General features: G+C 44.1%; 1 protein-coding gene across 2 annotated transcripts in view; it reads right to left on the bottom strand.

Moving 5' to 3' along the window:
- LOC116820903 (VPS10 domain-containing receptor SorCS1) overlaps positions 1-26,534 on the bottom strand; it is a 444,694-nt gene that overhangs the window by 258,515 nt on the left and 159,645 nt on the right. For both annotated transcript variants that reach the window (XM_032773669.2, XM_075061354.1), the window contains exon 3: positions 5,244-5,343. In XM_032773669.2, coding sequence (XP_032629560.2) covers positions 5,244-5,343 — 100 coding nt within the window. The remainder of the gene's footprint in view (positions 1-5,243; positions 5,344-26,534) is intronic.

Here is a 26,534-nt window from a genome sequence, read left to right as displayed (position 1 = left end):
ACTTGTTTGTTAAAGAGTATCAAAAGATAACCTCTTAAAAGTATTCATTACTGGTTCCTGCCTACCCAGTTGGAGCTCGTCAGCATGGGTTTAAGCAACCCTGGTTCTAGGCCTTTTGTATTTTAATCAAGTGCTTATGAATTTGTTACTGCATGGGTAATAATAACTGCTTATTATTTAGGCTTTTTAGACATGTTTAGAATAAATTGTATAACTATAATTTGGCCTTTGGATTTAAGAAAGGAATTTATGGCTGATTTGGTGTCATGGTGGCACCCTGTGTTAATAAGTCAATAATAATTCCAATGGGCCCTGATTTTCAGAATTCACCTTAAGCACCTACCTTCTGAAAAGCAGATCCTTTTAAAGGCATCTCAAGTTGAACGTACCAAAGTAGAGATGTCCAAAATCTCTAGTAATTTTGAAAATCTTGGCTCAAGTTTCCAAGGGAGAATCAGCAACTGACCCACTTTGAGACCACCAGAGGACTTTCATGATACCAGTGCAAAGTATTAATATTTTACTATTCAATGGGATTTTTATTTCTCAGCGATAACTGATTCGGGGGAAAATATATCACAAAAGAACTTTTCAATGGGCCTAGATCCAGGTTTTATTCAAGCACATCCCTTTCGACATATATCAAATGCCTATTTCATTGGAAAATATCATGATGCAAGGAAAGAAATTGTACACAAATATACTGCTGTGTCAACGTTATTGATTTTCTCACCATTTGTAAAGACCTTCATTGTCCTACCATGTTTCTTAAATCTATCAGCATTTCAAAAGGCGACCCTGAGAGCCCCATTTATCTGCAACTGAACATTCTTTTCATTTCCATTTAACAATCAAAATCATAATTTAAATGGCTAGGACCCCCCTCTCTGCTTCCATTACGTTAAATGTCCAAGAACAGTCAGTCATCATCCTCTCTCCAAGTACTGCACTCAGTTTCAATAATTTGTGTTGAACTCCTTTGTGGGACTAGGAAAGCTACAAGCCTGTGGGTTTTTTTTTAAATCAAGATCTCATTATGCAGCCTGATTTTTTGAAATCTTAGCAATTTAGTTAAGTATGCTACATTAATCAGGTAGCTCTGCAGCAGCCAGGGTAGACAGTCTTCTTTTTGGGTTTTCGAGCAATCACTCAAACAATGCAAACACTCAGTCCATTGGAGTGAGGAAGGAGAGATGCTCTACATCCTAAATCCCCTGTTGTGCATCCATGTACAGCTCAAAGGTCAGCATCCAAGTAGCAATTTTGCTTTCACACAACTTGCAAAAGAGAGACCACCCGCAGCACTAACAGAACAGCTGTCAAAATCCCAAGCTCCATGCATCTCTCCTCCCCAAAGCCGCCTTGTCCTTTCCTATTCTTCTTAAAGCAACCATGTCCCAAACAACAAAATGGACAGAATCATAGACTCATAAGAAAATAGGGCTGGATGGGACTGCAAGAGGTCATCTAGTCCACCCACCTCCCATCCATTCTAAGGCAGGACCAGGTATACTTAGACCACCTCAACAGGTGTTTGTCTAGCCTGTTCTTAAAAACCTCCAGTGATAGGGATTCCACAGCCTCCCTAGGTAACCTGTTCCAGTGATTACCTAGCCTGAAAGTTAGAAAGTTTTCCCTAATATCTAACTCAAACCTCTCTTACTGCAAACATACAGAACAGAGGCTAGGCCTACATTTGGAGTTGGGGCTGTGATTCCCCGCTCACGTAGCCATACTTGTGCTTACTCTCATTGAGTTAGCATGCTAAAAATAGTAGGGTAGCCATGGTAGTGTAGAATCATAGAACTGGAAGGAACCTTGAGAGGTCATCTAGTCCAGTCCCCTGCACTCAGGGCAGGACTAAGTATTACCTAGACCATCCCTGACAGGTGTTTGTCTAACCTGCTCTTAAAAATCCCCAATGGTGGAGATTCCACAAACTCCCTAGGCAATTTATTCCAGTGCTTAACCACTCTGACAGTTAGGAACTTTTTCCTAATGTCCAACCTAAACCGCCCTTGCTGCAATTTAAGCCCATTGCTTCTTGTCCTATCCTCGGAGGTTAAGAAGAACAAATTTTCTCCCTCCTCCTTGTAACAACCTTTTATGTACTTGAAAACTGCATGTCCCCTCTCAGTCTTCTCATCTCCAGACTAAACAAACCCAGTTTATTCACTCTTCCCTCATAGGTCATGTTTTCTAAACATTTAATCATTTTTGTTGCTCTTCTCTGAATTATCTCCAATTTGTTCACATGCTTCCTGAACTGTGGCGCCCAGAACTGGACACAATACTCCAATTGAGGCCTAATCAGCACAGAGTAGAGCGGAAGAATTACTTCTCGTGTCTTGCTTACAATACTTTTGCTAATACATCCCAGAATGAAGTTTGCTTTTTTTGCAATAGTGTTACACTGTTGACTCATATTTAGCTTGTGCTCCACTATGACCCCCAGATCTCTTTCTGCAGTACTCCTTCCTTGGCAGTCATTTCCCATTTTGTGTGTGAACAGTGAGGTGAGTGGTAACCTGGGCTAGCCACCCCAAGTACAAACCTGCCTGGATCCCAGGGGTATGTACTCAGGGAGGGTAGCCCGTTAGGGATGCCAACTGTCTAACTGCAGCAAATTGAACATTCTTACCCCATCCCTTCCCTGAGGTCTCACCCGCCTACTCACTCCATCCCCCCTCCTGTCACTAGCTCTCCCCCACACTCACTCATTTTCACCAGGCTGAGGCAGGGGGTTAGAGTATAGGAGGGGGTACAGGCTCTGGGCTGGCAGTGCAGGCTCTGGGGTAGGGCAGGGTTGCAGAATAGGGTTCAGGATGTAGGCGCCAGGCGGCGCTGACATCTGGTTGCTCCCAGGAAGCAGCGACGTGTCCCTCCAGCTCCTAGGCAGAGGCACAACCAGTGTGCTCTGTGTGTTGTGGTTCTCAGCCAATGGGAGCTACGGAGTCAGCGCCAGGGGTGGCACCTGTGGACGGGGGCAGTGCATGAACCCTCCCAGGTTGCCCCTCTGCCTAAAAGCTGGACAAGAAGGCTATTTCCTAGGAGCCATAAAGATGTGGGCACTGAGCCTGCTTTCCTCTCTGCATCACCAGTCAGACTTTTAATAGCCCAGTCAGCAGTCCTGACCAGAGCCACCAGGGTCCCTTTTTAACTAGGTGTTCCAGTCGAAAACCAAACACTTGGCAACCATATAGCCCATGACACGCTCACAGCTGCCCATGCTTCCAAAGCTATACGACTATTTTGAGCATGCCAGGTCAAGGACAGCTAGGGTGATTATGTCTGCTTGAGCTGGGAATCACACCGCCACCTTCATGTGTAGATGTAGTCTAAAAGTACTGCTAATGGTACATTTGTCAAGCTTGTCCATGAGGCATAGAAACTAGGATCATTTAAACTAAAATAACCTGAATTAGGCCCCAGTTCTGCAAACATGTCTTCACATGAGTAATTTTACTTGCATGCGTAATCTCGTTAAAATCCATTGGGTGACGCAGTGCATAAAGTTACTCATGTATGGACGTGTTTGCAGGATTGAGACCTTAATTTGCAAATTCCATTTTAGTTGGGGGATGAAAAGTTACCTGAGTAAGAGCTACCAGAGTATCAATGGCACATTGTACAAAAACTGGTGTCTATGGAGGTTCTAGTCAGACTACACGGACATCCTGGGTAAGTATGGGTTTCAAGTCAACTTCATATCCATCATTCTTCTCTGTTTATTTGGAAGTGGTGTTTACCCCCTGTGCTCAAGTCACAGACGGACAATTCAATGTATAATGTGGAAAACCAGAATGTGGTTGATGAATGCAAAACATGGATGAGTCAGACCTCAAACGAGCACACTAGAGCTATTCATAGACTTAAAACTCTGAATATTTTCAAAAGACGGAAACGTATGCTGCCTCAAGGGAATTTAGCTGGTGCCAATGGTAACTTCTCTATGGCACATAATAGGTCACAGAAGTCATTTGTGGGAAAGGCAGTTATACAAAATGCAGGGAAACAAACCAGATCACCCAAGTGATCATTTCTGCCACTACTACACATGACCTTTCAGTCCCTCATTACAGCACAAGTACGTAATAAAGGTGAAATTTGCTACTTTGCAAAGGGCCAGCAAGAAGCCTATGCAATATTTAAATCCCAGTTAAGCCCTACAGACAGGATCCCACCCTAATTTATCACCCATGCTCTGGGAGGAAGAAGTCCTAAGGGATTAAATAGTTCTTGGTACCTAGCCTTGTACTGGCATTCTGCACGAGGGGCAAAATTTCACTCCAAACGAACAATCCTTGAACAACTGTTCCCAGACTTTAAGATCGAGAATGCTGGTGTTCCTGGTCTTTTATCTTATGCAGGCATATATCCTGTGTATACTGCATGGAAATTCCCAATCCATATGCATTGTCTCAGTTTCATGCCTTTCAAGTGCAGAGGAAAATGAAGTCCTTGGCTCAAAAAGCAAAAAGTCTAAAAGGTCACACGCAACAGGCTGAGATGGGGCAGTAGGGTCTGCAGAGAGAGGGTGAATGGTATCATGGAGACAGCTGAAACCTTGCTTAATACAGAATTTGAGGGAGACTCTGCCTGGGGGGTCCCCTTTAATCAGGGGTCTGTGTGGGACAATCCAGAACATTATTCCCAATAATCACCCTATTTCTTCATATCCTGTGCCCTGTACTTCCATACAGTAAGAGACCCCGTCAGAAATGTACAGAAGAAAAGGTAGCCTCTGCCTTTTATAAGCATGCCAGCATTACAAACTCTCACTAAATTGTAACTCAGTGGGGTGCTTGCCTAATTAAAACCTTTTGGGCTTTGGGAGCATTCTCTCTTCAGGATTTTGTCAGATCCTGTTCAGCTGGCTAGTGGGAGAACTTTCAAGGCAAATAACCTTACATGCAATCTGGTGTCCGGAGAGCCTAATATCTTAATGAGTCTCTCCCCTTCTAAACAATGAAATCATCTCCACCCAGAAGGTATAAATATGATTGGATGCTCAATACCTTTTATGCCCAGCCATGTCTTGTAGACAATCAGAGCCCCAGATCCTCAGCTGTTGTAAACCGGCATTTACTTCAACAGAGTTATGCCAATTTACACGAATACAGGATCTGGTCCATAGTACTTACATTACCAGTAATGAATATTTAGGGAATGGATGAAGATTAACCAGCCAAGGCAGAAGTCATATCATAAACTAACAAGATGCCAAACGTATTCTCACTTACTTTGCGCTTGTTGGTTGGGCAGACGTACAGGTAGCTCAAAAGAGTCTTCAGGCCAACCTTATCATTCAGTTTCTCATATGTTGTCCCGTAATCTGTTGACCTATAAATCAAAGGAGAGCTTTAATAAGTACAAATACTTAATCAAAAAAGGCACAAGGCACTTGGCTGCTTTTCAATGTAAAGCCTATGTTTTACATAGTGGAATGGCTCTCTGGAGCTTTTTGAATGATTCATGTAGTATATAATGATGCTTAATTATGTACACACAGCATCATGTGAGTGGTTAACATTTGCATTTAAATTGGTTTAGGAAACATTAAAATGGCATCTTCTCACCGTACTTTAAAATAAACATGTTCAATAAAAAACATTAATTCTCAATAGAAGAGGAGATGATGATAATTATTGTAAATGCCAAATAACTGAGAGCGAGGGGCTAAGTTATCACTTCAGTATATTATAAGCTCACTCAAGTTCTTTTTTTGACATAAGATACTGCATCCCTTCGAGGCGCGGCCAAGTGCTGTTGCTTAGTAAAAACAATGTGTTCTCAGAGTGAAAGCCACTGATTTCCTTTATGAAAGCCCAACAACATGAGTATTACAGTTCTTGTTGGCCTTGTTGTGCGGAAAAAAAAAAAAGATGATAGTTAAAAAAAAAACTTAACAACTCTACAAACTGATGTACTTCTTTTGAAAGTATCTCTGATATCAATGTTGCCAACAGAGACATCAGCTATCTGTTCTTAAGGAGGACAAATAAAGAAAACATTTAAGGCTGTTTAATGTAGCCAAGAACTCTATTGTGACGCTTGACTGGAACAGAGATCAATTATTAGCAAAAGATTCAATTCATTATGTGGATCCCGTTTAGAAGAATTATCTTCTACTATCTAGAAGAATGGGGTAGCTGACGGAACAACACTTAGTACTGGCTGGGACTATATACCACAGAAGAATGCAACGGGTTTCTGGACAAGCATAAGTATTTTAAAAGAAGAACGTGCGCCTTTAAAACAAACACACTACTGTGACAAATGTTGTCATTGTAAGGCATGGATGTATCACTAAAAACTTCTCCTTCTATTTGCAGAGGACCAGAAGATCGCTTCCCATCATTCCAATGCCTGGCTACCAACATCCATGATCTCCAGGTTTGACTATTACATCTCATTATATCTAGGAATTAAACCTAGGCTGACCAGAAGATGGCAATTCCATTTCACAGCAACCTTCAGGGTTTTAAAATTTGTTTTAATTCCACATTTTAATGAAAACAAAACTTTTCAAATTTTTTTTTGCAAAAACCGGAATTGTGTCAAAGTGTCTGTTTAGGGATCAAAACACAAGCTTTTTAATTAGGAAATTATATTTTGATAGTTAGAACACTGTCCTGGGATGTGGAAGAACCAGGTTCCAAGTCTTTGCTCTGCCTGATTCATAGCAAAGTTTTTCATCCTAATCAGTGTTCTAACCCCCAGGCTACATAGCAAGTAGGCATATGTGTTTTCTCTCTCTCTCTCTGTTTTTTGTCAAAATTGATACCGCTCTGAAAAACATTTCAGTTCAGTATATTCTGGCAAAACTGTTCCCACCAGCTCTAACTAAACAACACACCCAGAAAAAAGCTCCAACTGGTACAAAATGCAGCCTCTTCACTGCTTAGCAACCCAGGTCAACATAGGCATGTTACCCTAGTGCATCACTGTCTACACTGGTTCCCCACAGAATCCAGAATCCAGATGAAGCTTGCTGGATTGAAAGCCTTTCACGGGATTGGCCAAAGACTCCCCCATCCTCCGTCACTGTGCGCTCCCAAGACAGCAACATTCCACCAGAACAATGATGCCATCAGCAAGTCGGAGGTGGCTTGTGACAACAGGAGATAACTAGGCCTAAACTAGCACAAAGAGATAAGCATGACCATGACCTTGTGTTAGTGACTAAACTGATATATCTATGATCTTCTCTCACACATGCACACCCCACACAAACGATTTTGCCTATGGGCTGAGAAGGAAGAAAGAGGGGTATCATTACTGTTAGTTCTACTTCTGAATGTATGGGAGATGCTGTAATGCTATGGTGCTGGGAGCCATACACAGTAGGTAGAATACAACAGAATCCTGAACTCCTGGCTTCCATCTGTTACACTAGCCATTTCTTAACACTGTGTCTCCGTGGCCAAGATTTGCATATGCTCTTTATTGATATTTCTGTCGCACTGTGTGTGGCACCACATTCTGCCTCTATTTAAACTGAGATTATCAGTAAAGATGAAAGAGCATAAGTTACCAAAGGGCAGAATTTGGCTCAGAGTGTTAGGAGTCTGTATATTGAATAATGGGTTAATGTCTCTCTTTAATTGCACTAATATAATCTCATTTATTTTGATAGAGTGGCACCAGGAAAATTGCCAGGAGAATTCACCGCATATATTTTATTATAAATATATTAAAAACAAAAAGCCACACAGCAAAACAAGACAAAACAAAAAACCAACCATGAAACAGATGTTTCAAGTCTATTGTAAGTAATAATCTTATATTCAGAATTACTAGCCATTTTTTCTGACTCTCCAGGCAATTATTTTGCATTCATGGCTTTATTTATAAGGTAATATTATCTACAGATGGAAGAGAGTGCTTCTGTCAACATCTATAACAGCACTAGAAATAGTAGAAAGCTTGGGGAAAAAAACAAGATGTTTTGTAGATGAACAAATATGCAAGTGATCAAAGGAGCTAGCATCTGATTTCAATCTTATCCATAATCCACACTTTTCATGATTCTCCCCTAAGTGACTAATAATCATACACTCCAAAAAACATAACTAGATGTATCTTATTTGCATCTGTTTTTTCCTGTTCCTCTCATGCCATTTGAAGGCTGCCCTTCTTTTCTATACATGTACTAAATAGTACACCTCTACCTTGATACAATGCTGTCTTCAGGAGCCGAAAAATCTTACCGTGTTATAGGTGAACCCGCATTATATCAAACTTGATTTGAGCTGCTGGAATGTGCAGCCCCGCCCCCACCCCTGGAGCACAGCTTTACCGCATTATATCCAAATTTGTGTTATATTGAGTTGCGTTATATCAGGGTAGAGGTGTACATATAGAGCTGGTCAGAACCTAGAATTCTGTTTTGCTGGAAATCCTGATTTTTTTCTTCATTCCCAAGTCAACATGACCATTCAAAATTTCATGTGGAACAAAAATTGAATATCAGAAAAACTGAAACTTTTTTTGACTTTATCTAAATGTTTCTTGTCTATATGGACAGAACTATATTGTTTCCCCTTGTTACATTATAACAGAAGCAAAATGATAAAGTCAAAAAAAGATGCTTCAACCTTATCAAAAAGAATTTTTTCAATAATTTTCTATCAAAAATTTCATCAACATGGATATATCCCCATAGAATGTTTTGATTTAGTTGAATCAGCATTTTCTGACAGAAAACTGTTCTAATGGGAAAAAATGGACCAACTGCAATTATAGAAGAATTAGCCATGGGCAGAAAAACAAGGCTTTCTTTCTTTACTGCAATATTTAAATTATATATCAACCACGGTTCCAAGTGAACATTGTATTTAAACACATGTATAAATTTAAACACAACAGTAGACTCATTGATTAAAGCTGGTTAGAAAAAAATATGATTTTCTGCAAAAAGTTTAGAAGAAAACATGTTTCAAGTTTACATTGGAAAACAAAAAGGATTTTGTTTGGGATTTTTGCGGTTGAAATTATGACAAATTTTGACAAAAAGCATTAATTGTCACAAAACTTTCTCTTTTGTTAAAAAGCCATTTTGTTGACTGGGAGGAAAATAATAAAGAATATTTGATTAACTCTATCTGGACAACTCACATGCTTAACAGTACCCACATGCTTAAATAACAGACTGAACTGGAGCATATTTTGACCTCTGCAGCACTGAATGGAGGTCAAGACTGCCACCTGCATCCTGGGAAGGCAGTGCTTTATTCCATGTGTGAAGTGTTAAGTGTGCCTGGATAAATTCTTGGGATGCAGCTGCTCTATCCCTGACCAGAGGAGGCCACTATTGTCAAGGTTCCATATTCTCCTTACTATGTAGGTGTGCAGGAGAGCTGGGCTGGTAGCCTCCATTTGCTTACCGGACAGATAGAAAGGAGGCACTGCAAGCAGTTCAAGACTGTCACAGCCTTCAACAGAAGGGGCACTGTGGTTTTGGAGGGGGTCGTCAGGATTAGGGTTGTCAATTTGCTACTCACACAAAACCAAACACCCTTGCCCCACCCCCAGCCCCACCCCTCCTCCAAGGCCTCCCTGCTCACTCCATCCTCCCCTCTGTCGCTCATACTCCCCACCCTCATTCAATTGTTCATTTTCAGAGGGCTAGCTCAGGGGGGTTGGAGTGTGGGAGGGGGTGAGGGCTCTGGCTGGGGGTCCAGGCTCCTGGGTGGGGTCAGAAATGAGGGGTTCAGGGTGTGGGAGAGGGCTCCAGGCTGGGACAAGGTGTTGGGGGTGCAAGGAGGGGTTGCAGGCTCCTGGGTGGGGTCAGAAATGAGGGGTTCAGGGTGTGGGAGAGGGCTCCAGGCTGGGACAAGGTGTTGGGGGTGCAAGGAGGGGTTGCAGGCTCCTGGGTGGGGTCAGAAATGAGGAGTTCAGGGTACAGGAGAGAGCTCGGGGCTGAGGCAGTGGGTTGGGGTGTGGGGATGTGAGGGCTCCGGCAGGGGTGCAGGCTCTGGGGTGGGGCTGGGGATGAGCAGTTTGGGGTGCAGGAGGTGGCTCTAGGCTAGGAGTGAGGGGTTCACGGGGTGGGAGGGGGATCAGGGCTGGGGCAGGAGGTCGGAGTGTGGGAGGGGGTCAGGAGTCCAGGCTCTGGGCAGCCTTTACCTCAGGTGATTCCCGGAAACAGCGGCACGTCCTCCCTCTGGCTTCTATGCAGAGGCATGGCCAGGTGACTCTGCGCGCTGCCTCATCCGCAAGCACCACCCCCACAGCTCTCATTGGCCACACTTATCGGCCAATGGGAGCTGTGGGGGTGGTGCTTGGGATGGGGCAGCACATACAGCCCCCTGTCTGCCCCTACGCCTGGGAGCTGGAGGGGGCACAAGCCACTGCTTCCAGGAGCCACACAGAGCCACAACAGTCAGGGAGCCTGCCTTAGCCCTGCTGTACCACTGACTGAACTTTTAACGGCCCGGTCAGCGGTGCTGGCCGGAGCTGCCAGGGTCCCTTTTTGACCAGGCAACTGTAGGCTGGATGGAGACTTAGCTCTTTACTTAAAGCAGTGCAACTTTCCCATGCAGACAAGCCCTTACTGCAGGTTACACTAACACATAGTAGTTGCTACTGGAATTCAGATACTCAATAGTAAAAGTTTAATATTCAGAGACAGAGTATTTGGCTTGTTCCTGATCTGATGGACACCCCTTTTGCACCATACTAATTTCATTAGCTTCAGGGAAGTCAGTTCTGATTTGTACCAATGTATATTTAGAATGAGACTCTTTAATGTTTATCTGAAATCAAACTTATTTTTTGCATGCGGCCAGCAAGACAAACACTTTTAATTTTTACCCAGCCAAATGACCTGACAATAATTAAATAGCACCAAACATCCAAAAGGGTCTGAATCTGACTTCTCTGTGTAAATTAAGACCAAACTAGCTAAAAACATCTAGAATAATTTATATTTTGTAAATTGTTTGTGAGAAAGTTGGCATTTAAATAACTTTATTATTATTCATTGACAGCTTTCCCCCGCCCCTCCCTCCCTACTCCCATCAGGGCAAGTGACATTTCTATTACAGTATTATAACAAACTCCTGCACATTTTAAATAGTCACAGAATTCTATTAGTCCACCTACTGTCATGAATATCTCAATCCATTCCTCACACTATTTCAGAATAGGCAATCAGTATCAGCCGGTGACATGAACCCTAAGGAAATTATCTTCTGCTGCTTTAAATATTGTGCATTGAAATCCAGAAGCCTGTCATTGTAAATGTATAGTTTAAATATATTGCTTGATAAGTTGTTATTTACTTGCTTCTGTCAGAAATGTAGGGGCTGCCTGTATTTCTCTATTTTACCTTAGTTGCTACAGACTTGAAAGTTAGCCAATCATCACACAGCCATGCAGCGAGGTCTGTCTGGGGCACTTGAACAAGAGAAATAAACTATACTTGATTCTGGCCCATATAAATATTATCAATTTCTCCTCTGACAGCCTAGCAGTTTGTCCAGAGTCCTGAAAAGGGACACCGACAGAATAGAATAAAATAAAACTCATATTAAGACATGCAAAATTCCTTGCTAAAAACTCGAAGCATCAAATAAAAAGATTTTTTTTAAACATTTAATGTACTTGATACCTTTATGCTGGGGGGGGTATCCCCCACTTTGCTCCACTTGAGTGATGAAACAGATTGGTTTAATTTTCTGGTTCTTGTGCACTGATACAATGCTGTTTTATTTTCCTGCTTGATTTCTTTTTAAAATCATGAAATGATTCATATTTCTATTTGGTTTTGTAATTTATTTATTGTTCTGGTTGCTGCTTTGACTCCTTTCAAAGTTGTGCTCACAGCAGGCTACCTTCATAGATTTTAAGCAGGGGCATCATTTCAGAAAAATTCTTGGGAGGAAGTCTCCTTGCATCAGCATTGTAGTATCTGCCTCCCCATCCATGACTCTCCATGGGTGGGATTAGCAGGCCAGTCCTATCCTAGGGAGTATGGGTGGCGGGGCAGCCTAGGACAGGGCTCAGGGCTCAGTTTGCTCCAGGCTAAGCTGCACCATTGCTGCCTGTCCAGCTGCTGAGGAGAGGGGGCAGTGCTGACAATACAGTGATTAGGGCCCGCAGTGTGCCAGACAGTGACCCCCTCAAGCCCAGGGTAGACACCACAGCAAGAGCTGACAAGGAGCTAGCGAAAATCAGAAGAGGGGGCCAACTGCTCCCTTTGTGCTATAATAAATCATGCCCCTGATTTTAAGGCCTAAAGAGACTATTAGATCATCTGGTTTGACCTCCTGTATGACACAGGCCATAGCATTTCACCCGGTTACTATGGAGCTTACACAGATTTACACCAGCTCAGGAGCCAATCTAAAACCCTTTTTAGCAGCAATGTGGCTGGCACTGGGAAGACAGGGCACTTCTCTGCCGGGTCAGAACAGGGTGTGGTAGGCACAGCAGGCTCTCATAGCTGTGTTTGTAAAGTTTGAATAAAGGAATCGCAACATTGTTATGAACCAGCTGTCTGTGCCTTGTGACAAAGAACACTGGAGCTGGCAGAGGAGACGGCCGGGATTTTAACAGCCACTCCCCCGCCGGCTCCTTGTGCAGTCTCAGACCCTAGGCTCTCGCCCAACCCTGAACATCTACAGTGTAGTTTCATAACCCTGCAGCTCAAGCCCCAAGCTCAAGGCCAGCCACAAGTCTTTTATCACAGTGTAGACATGCCCTGAGGGATCCTTTTAGGTACAGTACTGGTCTCCCATCCCTTCAGCTGAATTGGTCTTTCCTGTATTGTTTATAGCCCGGTATCCCAGTATCCCACTGATTTATTTTGTCATTCAACCCATTTCACAAAAGCTTACCTCAAGGTCCTCTTCCACTGCTAGGCATTTTCGTTCATCGCATTTTGCTATTAAGCTTTGCACCCTGCTATCTGACCATTTACAGCTTTTCCTTTTGGCCTTGTGCCTACTTTGATTTAACTCCTTTGTCCATAACCCTGTTACTTGTCCAGGATCTCAGCCTCTTCTGATCTTAATTTCCTCCTCAGAGTTCAACTGCAATTTCTCACCTATCCTTTATTAGCTACTTTTGCCTGACTGACACCCCCAGCACATGGTCTGTCTAACCTCAATGCTCCTCTGCACCTGAGCTTTTCTCAAGCTTCTTTAAATAAAATCCCCTGTCCTGGTATGCTTTCAGAGACAATGGCTTCAATTTGATTTAGATGGAGTCAAGTCTTTCTGTATAACCACTCTCCCCTACCTAACACATTTAAACCCTGCTTCTTTACATCATCATCCAACTATTCAAATCCTGAAATTCGCACCAGCCCTGCTCATGGAGACAAAAGCATTTCCAGAAAAGCTTCCATAAGCCCTAGATCCCGTCCCCTCTCCTAGTAATCAGTTTAGCTTCCAGGAAATCTCTGATGTTTTCCTGTGGGCTTGATCCTGCAAAGGGCTAAGCACTCTAGCCCATGAGATGTCCCATTGAAGTCAGTGGGCATGCACATACACCACTTGGCTGGAAGTCAACTCCCATTGGGAACCACTGTGCTCTGGTGGAGAAAGCACTCATCTGTGATTCAGGCTCTATTCTTGGGTCCGCCACTGGCCTGCTGGGTGACCCTGGACAAGCCACTTGGCCACTCTCTGGCTCAGTGTCCTCATCTATGACATGGAGATAATGATACTGACCTCCTTTGTAAAGAGCTTTGAGATTTAACAGCTAGGAATTATTACTGATTGCAGTGGGAGCAGAATTAGGCCAGGTTTGAGCACTTTTGGAATTTTACCCCATTGTCTTTAAGACGGAAGCTAAGTAGTTTTACTTTTGTTTATATGAGTAACTGATATTCTTTACCTTATTCCACTGAACAGCCTGGCGCCCTCAGTACTGAACTCATTCTGTAAGTGCCTTCTTCACTCTGTCCTAAGCCTCTCCGTTTGGGATTAGCCTGGCTTTGTATTTATGCCTTCACGGCTCACAGCACAAGCCCTTTGCCCTTCCCACACACTCAAGTACCATCTCTCAACGGGCTTTCTCTGTGGTCATTCATTCAAACATGGGCTAACTTGCAGGCTACAGAGAAACCAGTTCAAAGTTTTATCACCTTCAAAGAGACTCGCTTAAGAGGGCGGTTTTATTATCTGCCCTGACAACTCTAACAATTAGATAGCATCATTTAAATGTCTATTTTTAAGTGGCATGGCTTAAATTCCACCATTAAAACATTGCAAATTTAGTCTGAAAGGTTGAAATTAACTTTTAACAGGCTCAAGTTAAAGGGGGGAGGCAGGCAGAGGCAGAGACTTGCTCACTAGGACCCGCACAGAGTTCAAAACTCTCTGTGGATGAAACCTTACTTGTATGCTCCCTACTCCCACAGTATCTGAGCACCTCACAGTCTTGAATGCATTTATCTTCCCAACACATGCCCGAGAGGCAGGCCTGTGCTATTATTCCCATTTTACAGATGAGAAACTGAGGCACAGAGAAGCTAAGTGATTGGTCACAGAAGGTCTGTCTACACTCCAGCTGGCAGCAAGATTCCCAGCCTGCATAGACTGGCAGTGGATCGGCTTGAGCTACTGCACCACAAATAGTGATGTGGATGTTGCAGCATTGGCAGAGGCTCAGGCTGGCCACCCACGCTTGGATCCACACTGGGTCCAAGCCACCATCACTGCCACAGTGTCCACGCAGCTATTGTTAATGAGCTAGTTTGAGCACTTCTACCCAGGCTAGGCAGCAAACTCCCAGCTGCAGTGTTGACAGGGACAATGGCAGAGCAGTAAACCGATCATAAGTCTCCCCAGTCCCTAGCTAGTACCCCTAACCATTGGGCCATCCTTGCTCTCCTTAGCTGTGTGCATGAATACAGGCTCTTACAAACCATGTTTAAGCAACTACTTTTGACATTCTTGATCCCAGGTTCCAATTCCATTTCCAGTTGATAGCAGTTTTCTTTCAGTTAAAGTGCTGAAATGGCAACTCCAGGTAAAGTTGTGAATTTACTTGTTTTTCCCCTTAGGAAAACTGCTTTTTCTCCAGCATAAAATAAAGTTTCCCCATCTACAAAAACTTCCTTGAATGCTTTATAGCAGGGGGGTGGGAGGGGGAGACAATGTAAAATGTTTGGCTTTTTCCATAAAGCTGTAGAAACTAGACATTGTTAGGGCTGAGAATAACAACTTTTCCCCACACTGATTTCCTCTTTTTATTATTTTTTTAAATCAACTTTTATTTAAAGCAGTTTCCAGGAATAAAAATGCTGATGCTCACCTCTCTCAAAATCCTTCTCCATTTTTGGTTGAAGCAGTCGGCAGGTGGGAAAAAGGACACATTATAGCAGAATACTCCTGCCCAAGGGCTGGGCTGTAAGTTATCTTGACTGGCAGATTTTGGGAGCAGGGACCATATTTTTGTTGTGTGTTTGTACAGCACCTAGCACAATGGGGTCCGGGTCTGTGATTGGTGCTTCTGCAATAGCACTTAATAATAAGAGGACATGGAGTTTCCCTGCCTGCAGTGCGAGGAAAAGAAATTCTCCCAGTCAGGCTGCACTTGGCTCTGCTGATCCACCCGTGTCATGAGAAGCCACAAAGCAGTTCACTCTTCAGCCCTCACCTTGACCCTTCTCCAGCCCGGCCTTCTTGCAGCTGCTTTGTGGTGGCTTGAACAGAGCCAAGCGCCATGTGGTGCCGTACATGTACATGCGTTTGGTGGCATGTACATGCCCCAAATGCTGCCTGTCTCTGGCATGGGGAACAGAACTGCACCAGTTTCATTGCCAGTTTGTGACTGCAGAAGTGGTAGGGTTGCCAACGCCGACTGAAGCTATTCCGGGAGATTTTTTTTTTCCAACATGACCTAACGTTATTAATTGTACTGTACCTGTTAAAATCTCCCAGGTTGCTTGCAATAGTCACTGGCGATTGATGCCGTTTCCAGTAGACTCCTGGCCAATCTGGGGCGGGGGGGGAGCTGGCAACTCTTTATCTTCCAGCCTTGCCAGGGAGCCTGGATGGGGTTTACTGAGTTGCCTGCGTATCCCTGTTCATATGGCACCAAGATGTGCTGAAGTATCACCATTGCACTGATGTCCTCTTGGAAAAATGAAACATGCAAAATAAATGCACATCTCTGTGCACAACCAGGGCGATAAAACCTCAGAACTATCTTACTTATCGCTCTGAATCACATGCTTCAGAGGACACTGCCAGGAAAGCATGTGGGGTTTTGTGGCATGTACGTAGCCCTTCTCATGATGGAGCCTTGGCAATGCTCTTTTCTCCTCATGCAAACACAGCCCCAATAGGCTTCTGAGACGGTATTACCCGAGCACACAGTAAGAAATGCTGACTAGAACCTTATGGATTCATTCGGGTGCGACAGCCAATGCCCTGTATCGAGGGTAAATTCAGGGGGAGATTATAGAAACACAAGCCGTGCTAGAGTTCCCAAGTACACAGAGCTAGTGCACATGCTTACCCATGCCTTCCAAAGTGCAACATGCTCCTAGCTCTGCAGGCCAGTGTGGGTGCACTGCCCCGGCTAAGCTTAAGCCCCAGGGCTTTTGCTGGGAGTAATCCCTGCAGTTGAGAAAAGTGTAGGGATGATACTTTAACAACGACAGTGGTGGTGGTGGGGTGGGGGGTGCGATAGGTTATACCTGTCTGCTGGCCCCTTGGGGCAAGGCTGGGTACCTCTCTTATCCTGGACATCCTTCTCTGGTTGACAGGGTTACTGTAGATAGGTTTAATAGCCCAAGGCACAGCCGTTTCGTAAGTGCCTCTGAGGATGTCTATCCTTCTTCCAGGGGTGCCAAGGAGTCCAAATGAAAAAGGAAACATACTTCTGCAGCCCAGAAGAGGCAGGGTCCTTGCAGTCCCACAGTGCATCATGGGAACACAGTTCCCATTAAGGGGTCTGGGCACCTACCCCTCATGTATTCAAACCAACAGGGTTGAGTCCTAGGACTCTCAAAAGATAATGAAGGCAAGAAAAGGAAAACCAGGCACTTGTCTTGCTCAGAGGGCTTGAGTGGTCAGAGCTCTCACATGGTTCCCCAGTAAATAAACCCTGGGGCTGGGGAGTCCTGCTCTCCAGCTCTCCTGGCTTCAGAGCACTCTACCTCCCTAAGCTAGGATCTTCCCTTTCAAGCACCCTCCCTTCCCAAGCTTGACAACCCACACAGTTGCAGTGGGTGGGGACTAACCATGACTAGAGGAGCTCTTTAACCCCTTCCTGACTGCTGTGGGGATTTGCCCCCCCAACAAGGATGCAAGAGAGAGGTTTTTGCACCTGTCACCACTTCTCCACCACCCACACCTATGCAGAGGCTGGGAACCATCTGGTCCAACCATCGTGGAGGAGAAACTTGACCGACAAAGCCTGAGAGTGGCGTGGGTGAAAAGAACCCACATGGGAACAGCCTATTGTCAGCTAAGAGCAGAGAGCAAAAAATCTTAGCCACGTTGAGGGTGGGCAAATGAAACTGAGTCAGCCACAAAGAGGGCTAGAGTGGTCCCACCACAGCAAACCAGGGTAGCTCAGGGACAGGAGGGTTAATACGTGGAGGAGTGCACCGCACAGATATCACACAAAGAAGCAGACTGCTGCACCGGCCCCTCATCAAAGCTGCTAGCCACAACACATGCAGTAAAAGCACAAGGGGTCTGACCACACTCACAAGCCAATACCCTGGTGGCAACCCTGGGCAGTAGATCTCTGCCTACTACTCTGTTGAATGCTAGATTTGCTGCCCTGCCTTATAGAGAGGGGAAGAGGTTCTCCTCTCTGCAATCTCATCCCCGTAGCAGAGCAGGATAGAGAGGTGGAAGCACTGTCTTCAGTTACTCAGGCAGTGCTGGTAGCTTTGATGAAACATGTGTATCCCTCTATCAGGTCACTTCAAGTCCCCCCCGCATCTCATCAAATTGGCCACAAGGCAGCAGAACTCATTTAAAGCCTCCGTGTTTAACAATCCAGCTGTCTATTGTACGAGCCTCGCAAGCTGTGATTTAATGGGCTCTTTTACACCTGGCTCTGATGTCCCTGTCTTTCTCAATAGAAATAACATTTCATCACATTGCAAAGACAGGCTTTCTTCTCGCCTGGCTCCGAGGATTTGCAAATTAAAAGTTGGGAAAAAATGGAAAATTCCGCCCAGAAAATGTCAAACCTAGATTTGGTGGGAGTGAATCACTTTTCATTCCCTTTACGTTTCCTCTCATTCTGCTGAATATCTGTCCTGTGTCATTAAACAAAGATTTTCCTTCATCTATTGTACAATGGCTTATCTTGCCTGTAGGCTAGAGCTGGTGAACACAAGACACCAGTAGTTCATAAAATTGATATTCAAATACCGTTCCCTCAACTCCCCTTGTGATCTGGGGTCAGATTCTGATCTCACGTCCACTGGTGTAAATCTGGAGTATCTCCAATTAATTCAGTGGTGTTACACCCATGTGAAAATGGAGTGAGACAGAACGACTAGGTGACATAGCTCAGAGCTTTCCCTGGCTCTCAAGCAGCTGCTTCCACAAAGATCCCTGCTGTCAGTGTGCAAGACTCAGGGTAGCTGTTCTTTTAGGCATATCTTGCTCACCTTCTGAATGAGAAGTTCTACCCCTGCCCTAATCACTCAGTCACAAAAGAGGCTACACACCACTCTTTGTAAGAGCAGGGATGTCAATCCAGGCGCTCTGGCCAAATTCCATTCTGGGGTACGTTTCTGCCTTGCTAAATCCCTCTTTTTCAGGAGGAAAATTATCCTTCACTTTCTGTTTTAAAGTTCTGCTGTTCACTGGGAGGGCTGGTTTAGCCAATACTTCCAAGTGTGTAGCTAAAGGCCTGCGCCAACCCCCCCCCGCTATGAACAGGCTGAAATGCTAATTTGTTTGTTTCTGCATCTTCTGCAACCAGGTTGACAGAGCTCAGCAGCATTGCATCAAGTCCTCCAAGGTATCAGCGTGCCTCCTCATTCGCGTGAGGCTGGAAACATGATCCTCAAAACTAAAGAAAATACAGCTACAAAATGCTTGGAAATTATGTTAAAAACGGAAAGGAAAAAAAAAATTGTGAATTTTATTAAACTGGCTCTAACCATTTTCTCCATCCCATGGGTTCTTCCTATTTGCTGTCAAGGTCTAGTGGATTTCCTTGCCCATCTTCCTGGCTTTGTTTCTGTCCACTTGTGTGTGAGGGCAACCACCACTTGTGTATTCTAAATATACACTGATACAATCCCTTCCGAGCACATCCGGTGCTTTCTTTAATCACATGCATGGGTGGCTACCGAATGATACAACCTTATAATGAATTCCTTCAAGGAAAGGAAGCCAGTGCCATATAGGTCCTTGCGACTCCTGCTGGGACCTATGGAGCCAATTTTCCACCATCCATCACCATTCTAGCACACCTATCATTGTAGGATTTGTGCTACCATTGCAACATCGAAAGACAACACAGCTTTTGGGCCTGTCGATTCTATGCCTATGGAGGTCAACACAAAGACTCTCACTGACTTCAGTGGACTCTGGATTGGGCCCCAATTCTTCGTCTTTAAAATTGCATTTAAACAAGCCTTCGAGAGCCCAGTAGGCTGCATGCTTCCAAGAAAACACAGATTAATGATTTCACATGACCATACTGTTCACCCTGGGAATGTCCATATCATTGCAGTCAGGTAGCTAAGCATTTGCGCATTAAAGGAGGTTTTTTTCATCTTTTGCCTCCCCACTTCAACCCCAGTCCAGCTATAAATCACATTAATAGCTAGGTTTGGGGGACAATAATAACCAGTGTATTTGCTTTCTAATTGATGGCAACGTCCAGAATAATTTCAAGCAACCTTTGTGGCCAGTTAATGGGTTTTGCAGCGTGGGGGCAGAACAACACATCCATCAATGAGCTGTGCCATAGTTTGACATCCCCATTCACCCACAGAGATTGTAACCCTGTGTCAGAGCAGTCCCACTGAGAAGGTGAGAAATGGAAGGTGAAAACCCACACTGCAGTTGGCGCAATGAAAACGGGTGCTGTGCCCACCTGGTGGAATTCTATTTCCAGCTGCATTAGAGCTACAAACCAGAACAACTGCTTTAGCAGTCAGGGGCAGGAAGGAATTTTGTTGCATGGCAAAGAGCTGTAACTATGCTACCACAGGGTGACCAGACAGCAAATTTAAAAAATTGGGAAAGGGGGTGGGGGATAATAGGAGGTTATATAAGAAAAAGACCCCAAAATAGGGACTGTTCCTATAAAATTAGGACATCTGATCACCCTATGCTACCACTTTTAGCAGCATGCCTGCAAGAGAAGCTTGTTCTATATTTTTATGTCCAGATATTTGCATCACGACTTTGTTGTGCTAGGCTGAAATAATTTCATGATGTTTTAAGGGTCCTGAAAGCTGCAGAAAAGTCCTTTCAAAGCCATGGGCCAGATCCTCAGCTGGTGTAAATGGAACACAGGGATGCTATTTTATAACTAGCTAATGATGAGTCTACTATACAAAATTGGGAGTGAGAGAGAGCTGGTAGAGTTGGTGAGTAAACAACATCCACCCCACTGTAAATTTTAACATTTTGAAATTGCTTTCATCCCAAATTGGTATTTCAAACATTTTGAGGCAAATACAAAATCCCCCCCCAAAAATCTATTCAGAAACATCAAAACCTTATTGACTCATTTCATTTTAGTAATTTCAAAACATAAATTGCTAAATACCAAATTATAATTTTAATATATGGGAAATTTGGAATGAAATACTCCATTTCGATTTTGAGTCGTTTCAAAAATTTCCCATTGGAACTGTCATCAGAATTGACACTTTCCCATGAAATATTTCAATTCTGGAAAGCCATTCAGCTGACAATGTTTGAACCAGCTCTTTGAGCTATAGATGGAGATAGGACAGGATATTAGATGGAGCATTCATCGCTTTAACTGAAAATAGCAGTAGATATAAACCTAAAAAAATAAAACATATAGTAGCTCAAATCTGTATTCCCTGTGCATTCAGGACTCTTGGGGTATGTCTACACAGCATTTTGGAGTGAACTTCCAGCCCGGGTCCACGGACTTGGGCTAGAAGGGCTCACGCTAGTGCTTTAAAAATATGTGTATAAACAGCACTTAGAAGCAAGCCCACCTCAGTCCTTAGATTTCAGAGACCGAGCTCCAGCCTGAGCCACGATGCTAGAGCAGTGTCTACACAGCTATTTTTAAGAGCATTAGCGCAAGCCCTATTACACTGAGATTGTTGACCGGGACCAGGAAGCTCACAGCCACTCAGTCCAAAAGCCTGGGGAGACACACTCTTAATGACTTTCATATGCCAGAAATCAAAGATTTCACCCAAGAAGAAGGAGTTGTTGCTTTAATACCTACAAACTCACCCTGGTTGTTGTTTACTGAATGAATAACTCAGCCTATAATTTCTCTACCTCTTTTAAATATTATGCATCAACTAGAGTTGCAGAGAGGCAAGTCAGCTTGGTCTTTTTCTTTTCTCTCTCTCTTTTTTTTTGGGCAGAAGTATATTTATCACTATGTATCTGAAGGACCAACTGGGATATAAAGCATGCTATTTATAGCTACTCTTGGGATATGGAGCAAGAGTCAGTAATTTGTTCCCTTGACATCTAACCTTAGGTCAACTGCAGTAGCAGAAGATGGATTTTTACAGGAAATGAAATGAAAGCATGGAACAGAAGATTAATACAGTTTTCTAAGCCCGAGAATAAAGCATGTTGCGAGCCACTCTGGAGAAAAATGGCCAGTGGCATACATCATGTTTTGAGAACACAACAAGAGGTGGTCAAGGTGAGGTGTTCAAGCAGTCTATTAGCGAACTGAGAGACTGGTGTTTCTGTGTCAGGCAATTGTAGTCTAATATTGTAGAGATGAGCTTCACTCCTCCCGCGTCATGTTTCTGAAAATGATCTTTATAAGTCAATGCCTGCTACAGATAAAATGGTATCTTAGCCTTATGTCATTGGTAAATGATGGAGCGCAGCTGAAGCCGCAGCATAGATCTTGTCTTCTACAATATCTAATAACCATTTTGCTCTAGGTTATGAGAGTATATGTTTTTGGTGCTGAAGGGAATTTTTTTCAGGAGGGAGCATGGGGGGGCAGCGTGCAGGGAAGCCTATGAATTGAAGCACTGTAAATATTCCCCTTTACTAATATTCTCACTGATGGGCTGTATTCCTCTGTTACTTGTACCTTGTATCTCAAATTCTTTACTAACTTAATCAAAGAAAATGCATGGGGGGGGGGGTTTCAAAGCAATCTATTTTGATTTAGTTAAATTTAAAAGGATAAAAAGAAGCCTATCCAAGGCTCCAGGTGTACCCAACACATTATGCATACAATGAAATGCCATCAGCATTACAATAATGATTCCAAAGGCATCTCAGCCAGCCACAAGCCTTCTGAGATTCTTACCCACCCCCTCATCACTATAGGATGCAAAGCCTCAGACCTGTCAAGTTAATCTCTTATGCAGTGTGCCTGGAAGGTCAGCAAATTCAGGATATTTTGGACCAACCGGAGGAGCAACTTCCAGAGTCTCATCCAAAGGGATCTGGATGTTCAATTCTCACTAGTTAGTAAACAAAATTAACAATAATTGTAATGCCAAGGGGAAATGGGCACCCAAATCACTTATGCAGGCTAGCCGGAAACCCTATCTTTTAAAATTATACAACGAGACCTTTTTCTAACATCCCTAATGGTCTTTTGGAAGGATCCAACAGGACACATTTTTATCTAATTAATATTGGTGTAAGCCTGGAGTAGCTACACTAACCTCAGTGGAGTTGCACCTGACCGGAGGAAGACAATTCCGTTTCACGGTAACTTTCAGGTTTCTAAATTTGTTTTCCTTCCACATCGCAACAAAAACGAAACCTTTCAAATGTTTTTATGGAAACAGAATTTTGTTGAAATGTCTGTATTTGGACCAAAACCTAAGAAATAGTTGGGGAGCCACTGGCTTTAGAAGTGGGAGACCTAGATTAGGAGTCCTAGGTCTGCCTCATTCTGAACAGGGTATTAAAGCAGAGATCACTGTGAATCAGACAGAACCAGGGTCTTCTACCCACCAGGTTAAAGAAGTCAGTCTGTCTCTCCAACCCTACCCTGCATGAAATCTTTGTCAAAAAGCATATTTCAGTGAAACTTCATGGCTGAAAATGGTCCAACCAGTTCTACTCCAGGTTCACATATGTGAGCTGAAATAAGAACCTAGCACCATATCTATGCTATGCAAAGGGAAGAAATATTCCTTTCCCACATAACACTGAGGGAAATTGACTTGTACTCTGCCTAGTGAGCAGATCACATAGATTTATCTACACAGTACCTTCCAATACAGCAGAGAGATGCAATGTGCCCCAAACCAGATTGGCAGAAGACAAGCTAAGGTGAACTATCTAGAAGATAGCCCTGCTAACCTGAACTGTTAACAGTTGTAGATTCAAGGTTACCTCATGAAGGACCCATAGATACATGAAGATACTGTAATAAGAAAAGAACCTTCATAGCCTCCCTATGCTTTTTCAGGAGACATTTGCCAACTGCAGTTCACCTGTTTGACGAAGTCACTGATAAATGTCAGTAAAGTGGAAGGCATTCAATTTCGACGTGATTTAATAAGACCTGCTTGGATCAGATACATTAGTTACTGTCATCAGAATAACCAAGCGTTGTAACTGCCACACTGGAATGCGGGGGCTGAAAGAAGTGTAGAGTATGACCCAGTTGGAGAATGCAGCTCTATTTCTGCATCCCCCCAGCTATTCCAGTCATTCCTCCGCCTCTCCCACACAGAGTTTCTCCATCTATTATACCTGCACAGTTTTTGGTCCCATCATCAATCAAAGGGACTGTCAGAGCTCTGAGATGAGGTCTGATCGTTCGCTTCTCACAAAGGTCCAGAGACAGGTGAGAAGATCAGGCAACTGTGACCAACCCTTTCAACTTGCCCTGCACCAGATCCTGTGGGGAAATTAACTGAATTCCCTTTTCTCAGTGGATCATTGAGATAGGAAGGGGATCAGAGAATCAGGCCACGGTAAATATACAGAAGACAATCTATGCTATTTCATGGCTCTGGAATAATATATCCAGTTCCTCATGCAGAATCTTTGGGTGTATAAGGCACCTTAACCTTCAGATCATACTTTCCCCCCTTCCTTTAAAATTGATGGTTACCATTTAGGCTGATTTCAATTCCCATTAATAATACATGCAATTGATGTACATTTAAGTGATTTTAATCATGTCTTGGTGACAGGTTTAGCTTAAAGCAGGGCTTCACTTGGAACTATCAAGTAAATTTCCTTTGAAAAGGTCAGTTTAACATTTAACAGGACAGTCCATTCCAGACAAATTAGATTTCGCTCCGCTTGTCTGGAGTGAACACACTTTTCACATCGGAGCCAAGAGAGAGCTGTCAATCAAGAGCAAAAAGCAGCCAGTGTTTGTGGAGGCGGCTGGCTGCTAACTTCTTCCCATGAAGACTGGTCCTCTGCTACATAACGTGCTCACTGTAGTTCTTCTGTTTATTGAAGAGCTCCGCTGTAGAGCTAACACGAGCCCTGAGTAAGGAGTAACACAGAATTATGTAACCCTGGGAGCAGGCCTGGGACTGAATTCATTCCTAGCTTCCCTCCATGATTCAAGAGAGGTGAGAATACAGGTATCAAGCGTTTATCTTCTGCAACTGACTACCCTCCTTAAGCTGGACAGCATGTGTTGGGTGGAGTCAATCCACTAACTATCAGAACCAGAGAGGAGATGAGCAGCCTCCTCCCCCTGCGCTGAAATCTGTGAGAGGTTACAGTTGCTTGGTGGTAAGGTGTTCATTGAGGGGAAGCACTGGTAACTGAGTATAAGGGACTGACCCAAGAAAACCCCCTGTATTACAGTGAGTTGTAGCACTGTAACCAATCTACATGCTCAAGACAAATGGTAGATAAAACACATCATGCCTGAGAAACTGGCTATTCCTGCACCTCCCAAGACTGGCCTTTACCATTGACGCTTGTGAAGAGCTTCCTCAGTCGTTACTGGAGATAATACTAGTAGGTCCCCTATAGAGTGACCAGATAGCAAGTGTGAAAAATCGGGACACGGGTGGGTGGAGGGGGGAAGGAGTTAATAGGTGCCTATATAAGACAAAGCCCCAAATATCTGGACTGCCTCTATAAAATCAGGACATCTGGTCACTCTAATCCCTCATCCCCTCTGATGCAACATTACCACACATTACAGCACCACTGCAAATGTAGACACTGGTGATTGAGACAGATTGTCAGTCTTTTGTGTTCTGAAGGCCCAGTCCTATGAGGTGCTGAACCGCCCTTAGGAGAAGAAGTGGGGACAAAGCCAGCACCTCAGCATCTCACAGGAGGAGCTTGGCACTTCATGGGACCAGCAACTCAGAACGAAAGATCCTGAATTTAAGGCACCATTAATTATAGCCAGTCGACTAGTGGTGATGCTGCTGCTGATGGAGAGGATCTAGAGTTGTGGTTGGAAGATTTCCTCCCAAGTTTCACCAGAAACCACCTCCATGAGGATCTGTCCAGCCGTTTTTCACTTTATATCTTGCTCGACATCATAGAAACAGAGAGACTAAAAGATGCTTCCTATTTCATCCCCTCCTTTGCTCCTCTTCCTTCCCGCAGACAGAAGCAAACCATTTCTACAGCTCATGCCATCCAAATGAAGCTACACTGCAATACTGAGTAGAGAGAACGTTAGTTTCCCTTTAAAGTTCCGTCAGCAACAGCTTCAGCCAAAAACCATTTGATGGAAATTGCTCCATGCTGAGGAGAAATGGTGGGGGTGACCATTTCTTTTTTCTGCATTGATCACCCAGGCATTCCCAGAGTAGCCTCTGTGACAAAGCTCTGTCCTTGTCTCCGTGGGTCCTGCGTTTCCTGATGGATTTCGCTAGCCTCAGAGGCTCACTGTGACTCTCCCTTTAACCCTTCTCTCTAGAGACAAGGGTCACAGTCTACGGAGCCATTTTCATCATAAGCCAGCGAGGGAGGAGGAGAAGCAACCCTCCCTCGCACAGTCTCTGTTGTCTCCCAGTCTCAGTGATTAATCAGGGGGCAAAGGGGTTGGAGGGACCCCAGGCCCGCCCTCTAGCCCAGGGACCCTAAGGGTATGGCTACACTTACAGCTGTACAGCACTGTGAGTTACTGCTGTCTTCATACAGCTGTGTAGGGAAAGCGCTGCAGTGTGGCCACACTGACAGCTACCAGTGCTGCAGTGTGGCCACATCTGCAGCCATTTGCAGTGCTGTTGGGAGTGGTCGCACTTGGTGGGCAGCTCATCCCACGAGACCTCATCCCATTTGGCGCCGTGGGTTTGGGAAGGGAAGAAGGGTGCGGGTCATTCTGCTTCCTGCCCAACGCCCGTGGTGCATCACTTCACACACCCAGCAGTCACGTTGTTTCCATCCATGTTTGGGCGCATTGTGTGAGTCTCCAAATGGTTTTCTACGCAGCGGCGATTT

Source organism: Chelonoidis abingdonii, unplaced genomic scaffold (assembly GCF_003597395.2).
Source record: "Chelonoidis abingdonii isolate Lonesome George unplaced genomic scaffold, CheloAbing_2.0 scaffold0027, whole genome shotgun sequence".
Taxonomy (NCBI): domain Eukaryota; kingdom Metazoa; phylum Chordata; order Testudines; family Testudinidae; genus Chelonoidis; species Chelonoidis abingdonii.
The sequence above is the reverse complement of the archived record's forward strand: the minus strand, read 5'-3'. Positions and strand labels throughout refer to the sequence as shown.